We start from the raw sequence: 17,869 nt of genomic DNA on the forward strand, positions 1-17,869 counted from the left end.
TAAGCTGCTGTTACTATTGCTCATCATTACTTCTAAAGAATCGGAGTCACAGAGGATTGAAGCCAGTTTGGGAAAGTTATACAGCTAATAAGTGATGAAACTAGAACTCAGACCAAAGTCTTTCGACCTCATATCCCATGTGATCTCTACTATACCTTACAGCCTCCTAAACCTAAGGAGAATGTTGGATCAAGAATGAAAGTAGACATCAAAAATAGTCAATGAGTTTAAAAAAACAAAAAAAAACTCACTGAATAGGAGGATTGAGGAAACGAGGCATACCTAAGAGAAAATCCAAAAGGCCAATAAACATGAAAAGATGCTCACCCTCACTGGCAGTCTGGGAAATGCAAATCAAAACTATGATCACATCCATTAGATTAGTAAAAATTAAGTATGAGAATACCAAGTACTATGTCAGATGTAAAGCAATGAAAATTTCAACACACTACCGATGGGAGTGTCAATTGATATGACCTCTTTTGTCAGCTGTTTGCCATTATCTAACAAAGTTGAAGATGCACATCGTCTGTGCCAGCACAGGGTTCATGGCAGAGTTATTTTCAATAGCTACAAATTTGTCATAACTCCAGTGTCCATTAACAAAAGAATGGATGAATGTTATTAAGTAGTAATATAGCCATCAATAAATACTATATTATGATGAAAACTAATGAACTAGAGGCACAAGTATCAAAATAAATATCAGAAACATATTTTAAGAAAAGTTATAGAATATTAAAATATATACCGTTTACAAAAGGCTTAAAATATGTAAAAATACTTTCCAGGGATTATTATTTAGGGATTAGATACTATTTAGAGATTATTTTTATGGACACCTAGACATGATATAAACTATAAAGTATATGTAAATAACAAACCTCAAGTAGGACAATGGTTACCTTGGAAAGGGCTGTAAAGGAAAGCAAGTTGGGGGAGAGGTGCTAGCCACGGGGATTCAACTAAAACGAGCAATGTTCCAGTCATTAAGTTGGATGTTAGTATACAAGTATTTGTTGTTCTTTCAACCTTTTAAATGTGGAAAATAATATAACATTGAAACTAAAAGAAACAGGAAGAGAAAAAAATAGTCTATCTGAATTTGACACTTCTCTGGGATACTGAGATGAACAGAATCAATTAAAAACGATGCCCAAAGCATCCCCAGCTGCCACAGGCTGATGAGGAATTATAATAGCAGTGAGGGAATGTCCACTCCAATTCAGTTCTGAGCCATGGACCCACGTTCCAGCCTCCACATCAGTACCCTCCCTGATAGACATTATGGAAAAGTGAAGTTTCATCTGACCAATCACATAGGTTGTGACATTTTCTAGAGGCAGACCTAATCTGGATCCCTGAAAATGTCTGCTTGACCTTTCTGTCAATTTGGGAAGAGGGACTGTTAATTAAGACAATGCTGTTAATTGTTTTATTCATTTTATGTTATACACCTACAAAAGACCAGAAAAGCAGTCAACTCTAAAAGTTCAACTCTGTTTTTCATTTTTGATGTTTGCAAGCTTGCTGGGCAAGAATGTCTCAGAATGAAATCCCTAGCCATTTGCACCTCCCATTCCAGAATTATCCTGATAAACTGATGTGTTCTGAGTTGTTTATTTGACAATCTGTGAAAACATGTCTTTTCATCCCTAATATACTCCTCAGCATAGTCAGGCACAATCTCAATTTGCAAGTTCAATTTTCAAGTATTATGGTTTGTGAAGATAAAAATAACAATCCATGATAAAATAGTTCTCCAAAAATAAAATTGTTATTCATACATAATTGAAAATTTTTTAAAACATTTATCTCAAACAGCCATGATTTTCTGCATTTTAAGCAGGAAAAAATATTTCTCTGAACATATTTTATAATGAATAATTTGCATTCAGGGCATTTCTAATCTAAAGTTAGCCTCTAACCAGTAGACCTCTGAAAATCTGTGATAGTTCACTGGGGAGAAAGGACAAGTGCCTTTATTGAAAATGATCCGCAGAAATATTAGTTTATCTAAGATCAGAGGATGAACTATGGCAGCTTTCTGTTTGAGACCAACGGTCTCAAATCTCTTCCATCCTATTTTAACAACAATCATATTAATAATAGTCTACGTTTATTGAGCACTGTGTGTCGCACACTATGCCAAGTACTTTTCCTACATTATGTCATTTCATTCTCACAACTTTACAAATGAGGAACTGTGGCTCAAAGCAGGTAACTTGGTCAATATTGCGTATCTGTTAAATAGTTGAGCCAAGATGTCAACCCAGCTCCCCAATCCCAAAACCTGCACTCTTGACCTTTGCTTGCATATACATGGAAGCTTTGTAATTACCTGCTATAGATGGAAAAAAATTAATAAATGGGCAAATTTTTTCCCTTCCATAAAAGAGAAAAAAGGCAATTGACTTATTAAACTTATACAAAAAAATGGTAGGGCTTTCTTTTTCATCTAAAACTCATGACCACTACTTCTCAATAGTTTGAAAATTCTATTAACTGAATTACACCGAAGATGGAAAATAAGATGAAAAAGAAGCATAGAGAATGTGCTTCTTCAAGGTACAAATTCTTCTAACCTTTTCTCTCAGAGCCTTTCTTTCTGAATATGAAGTTGTTTCTGAACTTCAAGAATAACCAAGTAGCTTTTTTTCAGCATTTGATCATTATATTTGTTGGCAGTCCTGTTGTAACCTTGAGTCACCTACAGTGATTTTAAGTATATTCTAATTGATTTTCTCACTGCTTACTGAGAAACAGCACCTCTCACTAGTCTCATAAATAATTCCATTTCTCTATGTCGATGTTAATTGAACTTACCTCATGTTGTCAATCTCTTTTTTTCTTACAGGTGATGTCATTGTCTATATTAATGAAGTTTGTGTCCTTGGACACACTCATGCAGATGTTGTCAAACTTTTCCAGTCTGTTCCTATTGGTCAGAGTGTCAACCTGGTGTTGTGTCGTGGCTACCCTTTGCCCTTTGATCCTGAAGACCCTGCTAACAGCATGGTGCCACCCCTTGCAATAATGGAGAGGCCACCTCCAGTGATGGTCAATGGAAGACACAACTATGAAACATATTTGGAATACATTTCTCGGACCTCACAGTCAGTTCCAGATATAACAGATCGGCCGCCTCATTCTTTGCACTCCATTCCAGCTGATGGTCAGCTAGATGGCACATATCCACCGCCCGTCCATGATGACAATGTGTCTATGGCTTCATCTGGGGCCACCCAAGCTGAACTTATGACCTTAACCATTGTGAAAGGTGCCCAGGGCTTTGGCTTCACTATTGCCGACAGTCCTACAGGACAGCGAGTGAAACAAATACTTGACATTCAGGGATGCCCTGGCCTGTGTGAAGGTGACCTCATTGTTGAGATCAACCAGCAGAATGTACAGAACCTGAGCCATACAGAAGTAGTGGATATACTTAAGGACTGTCCCATTGGAAGCGAAACGTCTTTGATTATCCATCGAGGAGGTAAGACAAACACTGGCTCCGCAATAAAATATATGGGTAAAATAGTAGGATCCTTTAATAATATTGTTAAAATGGAGATTTCCTTGGAGTTGAATGAAATTATACTTTAAAAAATAAAGCTTAAAGAGTAAGAGAGAAAAATATGAATTAAAGGAAGCTGTGTTTTTTGAATTCTGAGAATACGTCTTTTTCTATTTTGTATTAAACACAATAATAGTTCTTTCAGTCTTACAAACATATTGATAGAAAGTTGGAGGGTAAAGATTAAATCCCCAAGTATGAATGTATTCTGTTTCAAAAGTTCATTCATGTATCAGTCGTGGAGAACTCAAACTGGTTTCCCATTGATTTAATTAAGAAACCTGCTTTTCCGATGGAAGCAATACTTTGAATCGTGCTTAGGTTTCCAGGCTAGCAGGCGGAAGCTGGTTCAACCCCTCCCAAGCCCAAGCACAGTCTTGACAATACTCAGAAGGACCATGAACTGTGAGAGCTCTGAGAGCTGTGCTGCTGTCGAAAAATCTTTTCAAAGTTTGGAATGATGTTGTTCAGGACACTTCTGCTACTGCAGGGACTGCTCTAGAAACAATTACCCATAGTACCTCCCATGATCTAAGAAGAAAGTAACAACAGGGTGAGGGCTGAAGTTCTGGGCTGAGTGTCGTGGGCAAAGTATGGAAATAGGAACAGGGCCAAGTGTGGTAGAAGCTCTGAGCCCTGAATGTTTCTTCCCCTCTACCTTCTCTGTGGGGAAGGGAATGGGGTAAAGCACAGGGCCCCTTCTCCACATCTCTTCTGCTTTGCTCTGGATGACCAGTGAACCTGGAGAGAAAAGGGAGGGAAGGGGCCATAGATAAAGAGAATACTATCTCGAAGAAAGAGTGTAAAGGAAAAGGATCAGGCTAAGCCCTGGTTTTCCTATTTGCCAATTTGTGGACTTAGGACACTGAAAGTCAATGAGCCTCAGCCGTGTCATCTGTTGCAATGGGACAATACTACTACCTAACCCAATGGTAGTGTTGTAGCCCAACATCTGCTCACTAAATGTCTGGCGAGTCTAAATTAATACCGAAGCTTCAGCATGGATGGGTCAAAAGGAACAGGACAATGAGGAACTCAGGACACACATGTGACCAACATGTGGTTGCCTATTCAAAGCGCTCAAAACAGCCTGAAACTGTCAGTTTGAAAAGCAAGTGAAAGCACTCAAAGCTGAAAGAAAGTAGCACCTTTTATGATTTATTTGGCCCTCTCTGCAGGTGTTTTTCCTTCAAGGAAGTATTACATTGTTGATTCCTTGTCTGGAAACGGACAGCAAACACCAGGCATTTGTGAGCTGCACTCTATAAAGTCTTAGGTTCCTGTACTAAAAGGGAAATTCATATGATAGCAAAATAATCTTAAATGTGACCTTCTCAACGCATTGTTACAAAATAACAGTTGAATTCTGATAATTAAATGTTGGCAGGGTATTTTAATTTCTTGCATTGCTTAAGATTAAACATTCCTAATTAAACAGTCATATCTTCATAGTGTCCAATTGAAAATCAAATATTTGGAACAAGTTCTTGATATTAAAGGGTATCACAAAATCACTGTGCAGTATCTACTGTATGATTCATAGAAACAAATTTGGACACATTTTTTATATACAGCTTCTTCTAAAAGCATGACATAGCAGAAAAAAAGGTACTTTGAAATCCCTAATTTACATTATGGTAATTTGTCCTTTTCTAAAAACATGTATTGTATGCCTGCTATCAGCTAGGCTACCCTATTCTCACTTTTCCTTTACCCCCCATTTACTCCACAAGTAATCAAAGTGGTCTTTGCATTTGGGTTGTGTTTGGGGATGAGGGACTTGCTTTTCGTTTTTTGCCTAGCATAGCAAAATGCAGTATGCTGTGATGCTTAAAGTACTTCTAGTTGAAAACCTCTTGAGTTTACCCTGATTCCCACAATTTGCACTCATCTCTCTGAAATTAATAGGAACTAGCACCATGCTTAGGTGGCGAAATTCACTTTATCTTATTATGGGCTACTCAGAAGTGCCTATGACCTCATTGAGATAAGCAGACTCAAGAGCTGAGTTGCAGGCCTGGGTCCTTATATCAGGACTATGGGTGGTCGGCTGTTTTTAATTATTTACTAGAGTTTTTAATTTATAAAGTAATAATGTACATGGTTTCACTTTTTTAAAGCAAATAATGTCAACAAGTATAAAATGAAAGTAATTTTCTGTCCTATCCCAGACTTCCAGTCCTTTCTCCCTGAGGCAAATATATTGTATGTAGTCACAGAAAGTTTATGGTCTGCTAGCACATGTGTGAATATATATAGTAAGTTTAATGTAGATGGGATACATGTGTGTTACTTTAAAATACCTTGGTTATTTGGTATTTGTTCTACATACACCATGTGGTATAATTTACATGCCACACAACACTCACCAGTGTAAGTGTATGCTCAGTAAGTTGCTAAAATGATATAGTTGTGCAACAATCATCATAATCCTTAGAACATCCATCATCCAGAGTTCCCTCAAATCCCAGGTAACCACTAATATGCTTTCTGAATAGTTTTATCTTTCTGTAAGTTTTCGTAAGTGGAATCATACAGTATGTAATATTTTACTTAGCTTAATGCTGGTGAGAGTTCCCTGTGTCGGTGCAGGTTTAAGTGGTTTGTTTCTTTTATGGCTGCTTAGTATTCCATTGTACAGATCCACTCTATTTTCACGTCCATTGATTAGTGTATGGACATTTGAGTTGTTTTCGGGTTTTGACGTTTATGAATCATGTTGTTATGAACATTTGGATACACGTGTTTGTGTGTGCTTATGTTTTCATTTTCTTGGGTAGATACCTAGGAGTGGTATTGCTCAACTGTAAGAAGAATATATATTTAAATTGTTAAGAAATAGAACGTTTTCCAAAACAGCTGTTGTACAAATTTCCAATTGCTGCCCATTGTTGCCCACATTTGATATAATCAGTCTTTTTTATTGTTATTCTAATGAGCATGTAGTGACATCTTTATGTGGTTTTAATTTACATTTCTCTAATCCTTTTACATGTTTGCCATGTTTTCATGTGTTTATTATTCATATATTCACATATTTCATGTGTTTATTATTCATATATTTCATGTGTTTATTATTCATATATTATTCATATATCATTCATATATCTTCGGTAGCATGTCTATTCAAATAATTTGCCTATATTGTGCTGTCCTTTTAAGTTTTATTAAGTTATAAAAGTTCTTCCTTTATAAGCTATGTGATTTGCAGGTATTTTCTGTCTATGGCTTGTCTTTTCACTTTCTTAGTGGTGCCTTTGAGGCACACAAGTGTTTCTGTTAAATCCAATTTATCAATTTTTTTTCTTTTTTTTGAGATGGAGTCTTGCTCTGTTGCCCAGGCTGGAGTGCAGTGGTGTGATCTTGGCTCACTGCAAGCTCTGCCTCCTGAGTTCAAGTGACTCTTCTGCCTCAGCCTCACGAGTAGCTGGAATTACAGGTGCATGCCACCATGCCTGGCTACTTTTTTGTATTTTTGGTAGAGACAGGGTTTCACCATGTTGGCAGGGATGGTCTCAATATCCTGACCTACCTCGTGATCCACCTGCCTCGGCCTCTTAAAGTGCTGGGATTACAGGCGTGAGCCACCATGCCTGGCCCAAGTGTTTTTTTTCTTGTGTGGATCCTTCTTTTGGTGTTATATCTAAGAAATCTCCTGACCCAAGATTTCTTGTGTTTTCTTCTAAAAATTGTAAACCTTTAGCTCATTTATTTAGGTCTATAAACAATTTTAAGATAATTTTTGTGTATACTGTGAAATAAGGGCCTAACTTCTTTTTTTTTTTTTTTTTTGCTTATATATATCCAACAATCACTCTAGCACCATTTGTTGAAAAAGCTATTTTTCATTGAATTCCCTTGACACTTTTGTCAAAAATGAATTAGCATAAATGTGGAGGTTTATTTCTAGATGCCCTATTCCATTCCATTGATCTGTTTGTCTATTCTTGTGCTAATACCATGCTCTCTATGTTACTTTAGCTTTCTATTAAGTCTTGAAAGCAGAGGTGTTAGTCCTCCAACTTTTTCTCCTTTTTCAGAATAATTTGGCTACTCTAGGTCCTTGGCATTTCCATAGACATTCTAGTATTGGATTGTTTTTTTATTTTTGTTTTTTTGTTTTTGTTTTTTAAGAGACAGGGTCTCACTCTGTTGTCTAAACTACAGTACAGTGGTGCAATCATAGCTCACTGCTGCCTCAAAATCCTGGGCTCAAGTGATCCTTCACCTCAGCCTTTCCAGTAGGTAGGACTACAGGCACATGCCACTGTACCTGGCTTTTTAAATGTTCTTTTAGTGATGAAGTCTCACTGTGTTTCCCAGGGTTGTCTAGAGCTCCTGGGCTCAAGCAATCCTCCTGCCTCTACCTCCCAAAGAGCTGGGATTACAGGAATGAGTCACTGTGCCTGGCCTAGGATTGCCTTTTTAATTATTTGGCCTGCTGAGATTTGGGTGTTACATTGAATCTACAGAACTATTTGTGGAAAATTGTCAACACTGAACCTTTTAATTCATAGGTAGTATATCTCTTCACTTATTTGGATCTTTAATTTCTCTCAGCAATAGTTTGTAGTTTTCAATGTACAGATCTTGTACTTTTGTTCATTTTATTTCTAGCTATTTTATTCTTGTTGATGTTATTGTCAATGGAATTGTTTTATGTCTTTTCAGGTTGTTTATTGCTAATATATAGAAATGCATTTGTTTTTCATTTTTGATTTTGTACACTGCAATTTTATTAAACTGACTTTTTAAGTCTGGAGGTTTTTTTGTAGACTCCATATTTTCTATGTAGTTATTATACCATCTGGTAATAAGGACAGTTTCACTTCTTCCTTTCCAATTTGTATGCCTTTGACTTCTTTTCCTTGCATTATTACACTTGCTTGAACTTCCCAGAATGATATTGAGTACAAGAGAGGTGAGCAGACATCCTTACCTTGTCACCAATTTTAGAAAGAAAATGTTAGTCTTGCATCATTACATCTGATTTTAGGGCAGGATTTTTATATGCCCTTCATCAGGTAGAGAAAGTTGTCTTCTATTCTTGGTTTGCTGGAAATTTAAATAACCAATGGGTCTTGGTTTTTATCGAATATTTTTGCTGCAGTTATTGGGATGATCCTGTAGTTTTTGTCCTTTTTTAATATGGTATATTATATAACATGATATTTAGATATTGAACTAATTTAACATTCCTGGAATAACAACCCTACTTGATCATGGTATATAACTTTGTGTATGTTGCTGAATTTCGTTTGCTCATATTTTGTTAAGGATTTTTTTAACCTGTTTCGGGGAAGATTTTTCTGTTTTCTTTTCATATGATGTATTTCTCTGGCTTTGGTGTCAGGATAATAGCGGCTTCATAAAATGAGTAGGAAAGTGTTCCCTCTCCCTCTATTTTCTGAAAGAGTTTGTGTAGGGTTGATATTATTTCTTCCTTAAAAGTCTGATAGAATTCACCAGTGAAGTCATCTGCTCTGAGCTTTTATTTGTAGGAAGATTTTTAGTTGTTAATTCCACTTCTTTTCCTGATTTAATGTTTTCTTCTTAAATCAGTTTTGGTAATTTATGTACTTCTAGAAATTTTTACAATTCATCTAAGTTGTTGAATTAGCATAAAGTTTTTAATAAAATTTTATGTAATTCCTTTTTAAGAACCAACTTTTGAAATTGCTGATTTTCTGTTTTCCATTTGAACATTTTCCACTCTGGTAGTTATAGTTTTTTCTCTCCAACTTACTTCTTGTTTGATTTACTTTTCCTTTTCTGCCTTCTTGAGGCAGAAGCTTAGAGGATTAATGATTCCATTTCTTTCTGACAAAATCACTTACAGCTATAAATTTCACTCCAACTGCTTCTTTAGCTAAATTCCATAAATTTTACTATGCTGTGTTTTCCTTTTTCACTCAGTCCAAGATATTTTATTTCCCTTGTAATTTCTTTTTTGACCTATAGGTTACTTAGAAAAGTGTTGATTCTTCCAACGTTTGGAATTTCCCAAATCTTTTTCTATTGTTGATTTCTAATAATTTCATTGTTAAAGAGAACATGTTTTGTATTATTTTCGTCCTGTTAAGTATATTACAGTTGTATATGCCCTAGTGCCTTACTTTAATATTCTTTTGGAGGGTTTTATATATTAGTTCAGAAATACATCTTGTTTTTAAAACATAATCAGATTCCCACTAATGCTAATGGATATTGTTGTTGCTTTCAGGTTTTTTCTATTAGAAAAATTATGTATCTTTTTAATCTACTTTTAATTGACACTTAATAATTGTACATATTTATGGGGTATATGATGTTTCAACACATGTATATGCTGTATAATCATCAAATCAGGGTAAGTAAATCCATCATCTCAAACATTTATTTCTTTGTGGTGAAAACATTCAAAATCCTCTATCTACTTTGAAATATACATTATTGGTAACTATAGTCAACCTAATGTGCAATAGAACACAGGAACTATGTTCTCCTAACAGTAACTTTGTGTCCTTTGCACAACCTCCCCCAACCCCTCCTTCCCACTACCCTCCTCAGCCACTGCTATCCACTATTCTATTCTCTACTTTTATGAGATGAACTTTTTTATATTCTGTATATAAGTGAGATCATTCAGTATTTGTCTTTCTGGACCTGGCATACTTAATGTAATATCCTCCAGGTTTATTCATGTTGTTGCAAATGACAGGATTTCATTCTCTTTTATGGCTGAGTAGTATTTCATTGTGTAGATTTGTCACATTTTATTTAACTATTCATCCATTGATGGACACTTGGGTTGGTTCCATATCTTGGCTATTGCGAATATGTAGTGCTTCAGTAAATATAGAAGTGAAGATAACTCTGTGACATTCATTATATTTTCTTCAGATATATACCCTGTAGAATTACTGATCATGCAGTAGTTCTATTTTTAATATTTTAAGAAACCTCCATACTGTTTTCTATAATGGCTATACTAATGTACATTGCCATCAACAGTGTGCAAGGGTTCCCTTTTCTCCACATCCTCACCAACACTTGCTATCTTTTGTCTTTTTGCTAATAGCTATCTTAACAGATTGAGGTGATATCACACTGTGGTTTCTATTTGTATTTCCCTGATAATTAGTGATGGAGAGCAGTTTTTCATATAACTGTTAGCCATTCATATGTCTTTTCAGAAATGTCTATTCAGGTCTTTCGCACTTCTTTTATTTATTTTTTTTTTTTTAGCTGTTAAGCTGTTTAAGTTCCTTGTATATTTTGGATATTAACTTCTTGTCAGATTAATAGTTTGCAAATATTATCTTCTATTTTGTAGGTTGTCTCCTCACTCTGTTGATTGTTCTTTTTCAGTATGGAATCTTTTTAATTGGATGTAATCTTATTTGCCTACTTTTTTGAGACATATCCAAAAAACACTGTCTAAGCCAATATCATGAAGTACCTCCCCACAGTTTTCCTATAATACTTTCATAGTTTTGGATCTTACATTTAAGTTTTTAATGCATTTTTATTTGATTTTTGTAGAGATAGAAGTCTAGTTTTATTTCCAATTTTCTCAGCACCATTTATCAAGCTGTGCTTTCCCCAATGCGTCTCTTTTATCTGATGTAAGTACAGCCACTCCTACTCTTTTGGTTACTGTTTGCCTGGAATATCTTCTTCCATCACTTTATTTTCAGCCTCTGTGTGTCCTTAAGGTTAATGTGAGGCTTTTGTAAGAAGCATATCATTGGATCTTGTTTTTTAAACTATTCAGCAAACCTGTCTTTTGATTGGAGATTTCAATCCATTTACATTCAAAGTATTTATTGATAGATAAGGACTTATGACTGATGTTTTGTTAATGGTTCACAGTAGAGATGTGTATAATTTACAGAGCAACATAACATTATTACTCTGGATTTGATATATTTGCCCTTATCAGTGAATGTTGTACTTTCATATGTTTTCATTTCTACTTGAAGAACTCCCTTAAGCATTTGATGTAAGGAAGATGTAGGGGAATGACTTCCCTCAACTTTTGCTTGTTCAGGAAAGACTTTCAGCACTTTCAATATCATCCCCTTCTTTCTTGGCCTCTGAGGTTTCTGCTGAGACATCTGTTTGCAGCCTAATGGTAGTTCCCTTATATATGACTTGACATTTTTCTCATTGCTGCTTTTTAAATTCTTACTTTGTTTTTGACTTTTGACCATTTAATTGCACTTTGCCTCAGTGAGGATCTCTCTAGGTTGAGTCTGTTTGGGAACCTGTTAGCTTCATGAATCTGGATGTCCGTATCTCTTCCAAGACTTGGGAAGTTTTCACCTATTATTTTATAATTACAGGTAAGCTTTCTGTTCCTATCTTTGTCTCTTCTTTTTCTGAAACTCTCATAATGCAAATGTTTTCTCATTTAATGGTATCCCAGAACTCCCATAGGCTGTTTTCACTTTTTTATTGTTTGGGGGTTTCGTTTTTGTTGTTTTCCCCTCTTATTGGGTAATTTCAAAAGACCTATCTTCAAGTTCAGAGATTCTTTCTTCTGCTTGATCTAGTCTGCTGCTGAAGCTCTATATAGTATGTTTATCATTTCATTCATTAAATTCTTCAGCTCCAAGATTTCTATTGGTTCTTTTTTAGATATCCATCTCTTTGTTAAATTTCTCTTTGAGATCATGAACTGTTTCTCTGATTTTTTTTCAACTGTCTATCTGTATTCTCTTGTATCACACTGAGTTTATTAAAGACCATTATTTTTAATTCCTTTTCAGACAATTTATAAATTTCCCTTTTTTTGGAGGTTGCACAGAGTTATTGTGTTCCTTTGGTAGGGTCATATTTTCACCTCCAAATGAGTCTTAGTATGCCAGCTGAAAAAGATGTAGTGGCTAGTTCCAAGTATATTCAGTGGTATAGTCTTTGTACAGATTCTTCAGCTGCAATCAACATTTGAGATGACGTCTCAGCAGCCTAGGCTATAGGAGTTTGTGGCAGCAGCAGTGGTAGCATAGATTGCCAGGGTTCTTGGTGGCAAGAGTTTTGAGACTGTCCTGATCATGTTTTCTCCACAATGGGCAGACTTAGCTGAATGAATCCCTCTTGCTGTTGGGTCTGACATGATCAATATGCAGCTGCAGCAGCACTGGGCTCCAAGATACAGGTGTCAGAGCAGCTGTGAACCTGATGTCCTGGGTTCAAGATCTTGCCAACCTATTGTAACAACTGGGTCTTGTGGTATAGGTTTACTCTGAGGCAGAGTTGGATAGAGATTACCCACAGAGCCAGGGTCTGTGACTCTGAGGCAACCTCCAGCAGGTTAGGCCCAGGGGACCAGATGATAGCTATGTCTCTGACCCTGAGGGCAGGGCACAGCACTGGCCTGGCTCCAGGAAAGAAGGGATGCTATGGAGATTTGGCCCTGGTGACGGGTTTGTCTCAGCAGCTCAGACTCTAAGGAGCTAGTTTGACTCCAGGGAAGCAGGGTACTAGTTGTTTAGCATGCGGGCCAGGGTGTCTCAGCCCAGTCAATGCTGTTTCTCTGGGATGCAGGGTTTCTATCAGCTCAGCCCAGCTTCACCAGGACACTAATTCCTTTGGAGGCAATGTGCTGTTTCAGCTCAGTCTCAGGAGATGTGACTGCTCTGAGTGGCCAAGACATCATTTCCCAGGAGGCAGGGCACATCTTCAACTCAGGCACTGGTGGGACATGACTGCTGGACAGCCAAGGCACCGTTTCCCCAGGATGAAGGGCACTATTTCAGCTCAGGTACGGGGGAGCTGGGTGTAGCAGTTACTGGGAGGGGTAGATGAAGCTGCTTTGTCAATCCACTGTTTTCCTGAGAGGCAGTGCACAGCTTTATTTTGGGCCCTAATTGACAAGATGCAGCAACCACTGGGAAGGGTAGATAGAGTAGCCCTACAGCAGCTTGGCCTCACAGGGTAGGGTATGGTAGAAACTCCTCGCAGGGATGCTGAACCACTGAACAGGGGTGGCTCCATGGTGGCTAAGCCCTTAGGCACAGAAGAGTGCCATGGTCACTCACCCCCAGAGCAGATCATACTCTAGCAGTAGCTCTGATTCCAAGATTGCAAAGCATAGAAGCCATGTGGGTCAGAGGGGGCAAGGCACCATGTTGGCTTCTTTTCTGGAGGGAGCACGGCTGTGTGGACTCCTGACACCTCCTTCAGCTGAGTTCAGTGTGTGTGAGGACTGCAGGAGTCCCCATTGGTGAGGACTACAGGTGTCCAAGGTGTTGATGGGGGATGCTTGGGTCCACCTGCTTACTTTTTCCTCACAGGGAGAAGTCCCTCCTGGTTCAGGGCTGAGCCCAGCTGGGAGGTGAGGTGGTGGAGGCCAGGGGTTTCCTTCCATTCTCTCTGGGGCCATCCTAGATTTCTGTGCTCTACGAGGTTTCTGCTACTCCTTTGATGTACACTGGCGCTCTCCTTTCGTTATTTTCATCGAAATGTAGTTATTTATCCGTTGTTTGGACTGTCTTGTGGGGTAGGGACAAGTACTAAGCGTTTCTAGTTGGCCATCTTGCCCCTTTCTTAGTTTTACGAAATACTTTTTGAATGCCCATGATATGCTAGGCACTTTTTTGGCACTAGAGATAAAGCAATAAACAAAGCCAATCACATCCTTTTTCTCATGGAATTGATATTATTAGAGACAAAAAAATAAATATCAACATAGTTTGTTTTTTACATGTATATCTCGCTACCCCCTGGAGTTTTATCCTTGAATATCAATCTTATGCCCAGCTCCCTTACTGAGTTATCTTACTGTTTCTCATCATTTTTTCAGTTCATTTCATGGTATTTGGGGGCATACAATAACACCACCTACAAATAACAATCACTTTGCCTCCTCCTTTCTTGTTTGCGTACCTTTGATTTGTATTATATACATGTCACTGTTAATAGTGAGGATTATGGAAATTTCTATCCATTTCCTGACTTAAATGGAAAGTCTCATTTTACACTCTTAAATACAATACTGGCCTTCCATTTAAGATTAATATTTGCCATGCTAGGGAAATACCTCTCAATTCCCATTTGATTCAGAATCTATATCAAAAATGGGTAATAAATTTTATCCAAAGCTTTTTTTTGGTATCTTTGGAGATGATTATTATTTTCTCCTTTGACTTATCACTATGATGAGTTGCATTAAGGGACTGATTAGCATTAAGCTATCCTTTCATTCCTGGAATAAACTATGTTCAATCATATTATGCTTATAATATGCTCCTAAATTCTATTTGTTTACATATAATTTTGCATCAACTTTAAATGACATTGGCCTAAAATTTCCTTTTTGTTATACTTTTTACCATCAGATTTTACTATTAAAGTTATGCTGATGTCTTAAAAGCAATCAATACCCTTTCTCTGCTGAGAAATAATTTAATTATCTTCAAAGTTATCTATTCCTTGCAGATATAATATACATCGTTGCAAGTATCTAGTTCTGGTGTGTTGGGTTTTGTTTTTTGTTTGGTTTGGTTTGGTTTGGTGGGAGGAAGGGTACCCCTTTAGAACTTTTCAATTTCTTCCATAGTAATTAATTTTTTTAGAGTTTCTGTCTTGCCCGGGTTCAGTTTTTACAATGCATGTTATCCTACAAATTGTCTCTTTTATTCAGGTTTTCAAATGTATTTAAGTTGAATTAAAATCAAATATTCTCCATTTTCTTCTAGTTTCCACTTTACCTGAAGTAGTTATATTTTTTTCTTTTTTTTTTTAATTTAAATAGAAATGAGGTCTTGCTATGTTGACCAGGCTGGTCTCAAACTCCTGGCCTCAAGTGATCTTCCCATCTTGGCCTCCAAAAGTGCTGCAATTCCAGGTGTGAGCTATCATGCCTGGCCCTTATTTCTTATTAGTGCTTTTTCTTAAATAGGTTGGCTAATGGTTTTTCTATTTTAATGGCTTAGGAAACATACATACTAGTTTATTTATAAATAATTTATTGGCTGATGCCCAACCTAGTGTGGAACAGGGAATAATTATAGTCTGCTCAAGGACACTGTTGTTTGATGTCTGGAATATGAGAAACTCAGAGTGATTACCATAATCAAGCCTTATTATATATTTTATTCATATTTATATTAAAATGTAACAAAGTCTTCTGAATTTGTGAACTTCCCGTTAATTGCAGTTGACCAGTTTTTGAAAACTCTTCTTCCTAGTTCTATAAAACATGATCCCCCAAAGTTTTCACTAAATCAGTATATTCTCTTCTTATGCTGACAATATATTAACTGGTATGGATAATACACTTTTTTTTTTTTTACATTCAAAGAGAATTCAGAGTATTTAAGCAGTATCGTAGACTGTATCAGAGCTTTGAGAGAAAAGCAGAAAATTAAGGACCCAGAGAATTGTGTTTTTGCTTTAAAATTTTAAAAAGCCTATTATCAGAGAAAACCATTGTACCACAATTTTTAGACTGCACAGATAAAACATTACAAGTAAAGCTATAAGTATTAATATAATAGTGCTAATACTTTTTTCTAAAAAAAATTCAGAAGTTTCTTTGAATTTACAGAAAAAAATGTGCAAGTATAATACACATAACACCATATACCGTTTACCCACATTGCTATTAACATTTTGCCCCATTTGTTTTATAAGAGTGTGTGTGTGTGTGTGTGTGTGTGTGTGTGTGTGTGGGTGTATGTATCTGAACCATTTGAGGGTAGGTTGCATATATCATGCTCCTTTACCCCCAAATATTTTAGAGGTTGTTTCATGTTGCTATTGTTTGGAGAAATATTTAAGCAGCTAGTTTGGTAATGCTATATAGTGGTATAAAAGATACTTTATATTTATTTATTTATTTTGAAGCAGGGTCTCACTCTTCGCTGGAATGCAGTGGCACAATCATAGCTCACTGCTGCCTTGACCTCCTGGGCACAAGCGATCCTCCCACCTCAGCCTTTCAAGTAGCTGAGACCACAGGCATATGGCGCCATGCCTGGCTAATTTTTGTATTTTTTGTAACATTTCAACATGTTGCCCAGGTTGGTCTTGAACTCCTTAGCTCAAGCAGTTCACCTGCATCAGCCTCCCAATGTGCTGGGATTACAGGCATGAGCCACCACACCTGGCCAAAGATAAAGAATCACTTAGAATTTAAAAACCACCATGACCACAACAACAAAAGACTTAAGAAGTTATCAAAACAGATTTAAGTTACAAAAGAGAATAGTTATCACTAATAAAGGTCTAATATATAAATGTTTCTGAGAGAGAAAAGCACCAGGTATTTGAAAAGATTTATATCCAGGGAGATTAGGAGAAAATCAAAGTGGATATTCCACATTCAATTATTATATAATCCCACTTTGCATTTGAAGTCAGCAGAGATAAAGCATATATGACAGAGAAAACTAAGTCACAAATCCACAGTATGAGTTGTGAATGACATGGGATACTGGCTACTGTATTAACAAATATGCCATGAAGTCTTAGCGACTTAATAAAAGTTTATTTCTCACTCACAAAAGTTGCAGTGCATGTGTTCCTAGATGGCAGATCTCCTGGGCACCTCCCCTCCATGCAGTGGCTCAGGGAACCAGGCTTTCTTCTGATGAAGATTCATGCCCTAGGACCTGAGCATCCCTCTCTGGGTCCTCTCTAACTAACTCACAGCTAAAAATAAGACCAAAAGAGCAAAGTGTCATGCAAGAGGCTTTAGGAGTCAGCCCAGGAAGGGGTGTACATCACTTTCTGCCACAGTCAATTGGCCAGAACTCAGTTCTAGTTCTCATTGGTCATAAGAGACTAGAAAAGGTAGTACATGTTCTTGTGTGCCCAGGAATTAAAAAATGGTTTGAGGTCAAACATGTGGTAGACACTCTGCCCTTGCTATTCCTTATGTGCTGTCTATACCCTGACCTGCACATCAAGGATATATAATGACTGATCATGTCACATCATCAAGTGAAATCTTTTTTTTTTTTTTTTTTTTTTTGGAGACGAGATCTCGCTCTGTCATCCAGGCTGGAGTGCAGTGACACGATCTCAGCTCACTGCAGCCTCCACCTCCTGGGTTCAAGCGATCCTCCTGCCTCTGCCTCCTGAGAAGCTGGAATTACAGGTACACACCACCACACCCTGCTAATTTTGTTTTTTATTATTACTAGAGACAGGGTTTCACCATGTTGGCCAGGCTGGTCTCAAACTTCTGACCTCAAGTGATTCACCTGCCTCAGACTCCCAAAGTGTAGGGATTACAGGTGTGAGCCACAGCACCTGGCCATGAAATCTTTTTTCTAACATGGTATAGTGATGTGATTTATT

At 37.0% G+C, this 17,869-nt stretch overlaps 1 protein-coding gene across 2 annotated transcripts in view; it reads left to right on the top strand.

Moving 5' to 3' along the window:
• Positions 1-17,869, top strand: part of MAGI2 (membrane associated guanylate kinase, WW and PDZ domain containing 2) — a 1,467,795-nt gene that overhangs the window by 1,225,516 nt on the left and 224,410 nt on the right. For both annotated transcript variants that reach the window (XM_015134089.3, XM_015134090.3), the window contains exon 10: positions 2,858-3,496. In XM_015134089.3, coding sequence (XP_014989575.2) covers positions 2,858-3,496 — 639 coding nt within the window. The remainder of the gene's footprint in view (positions 1-2,857; positions 3,497-17,869) is intronic.

This window comes from Macaca mulatta, chromosome 3 (genome assembly GCF_049350105.2).
Source record: "Macaca mulatta isolate MMU2019108-1 chromosome 3, T2T-MMU8v2.0, whole genome shotgun sequence".
NCBI lineage: Eukaryota > Metazoa > Chordata > Mammalia > Primates > Cercopithecidae > Macaca > Macaca mulatta.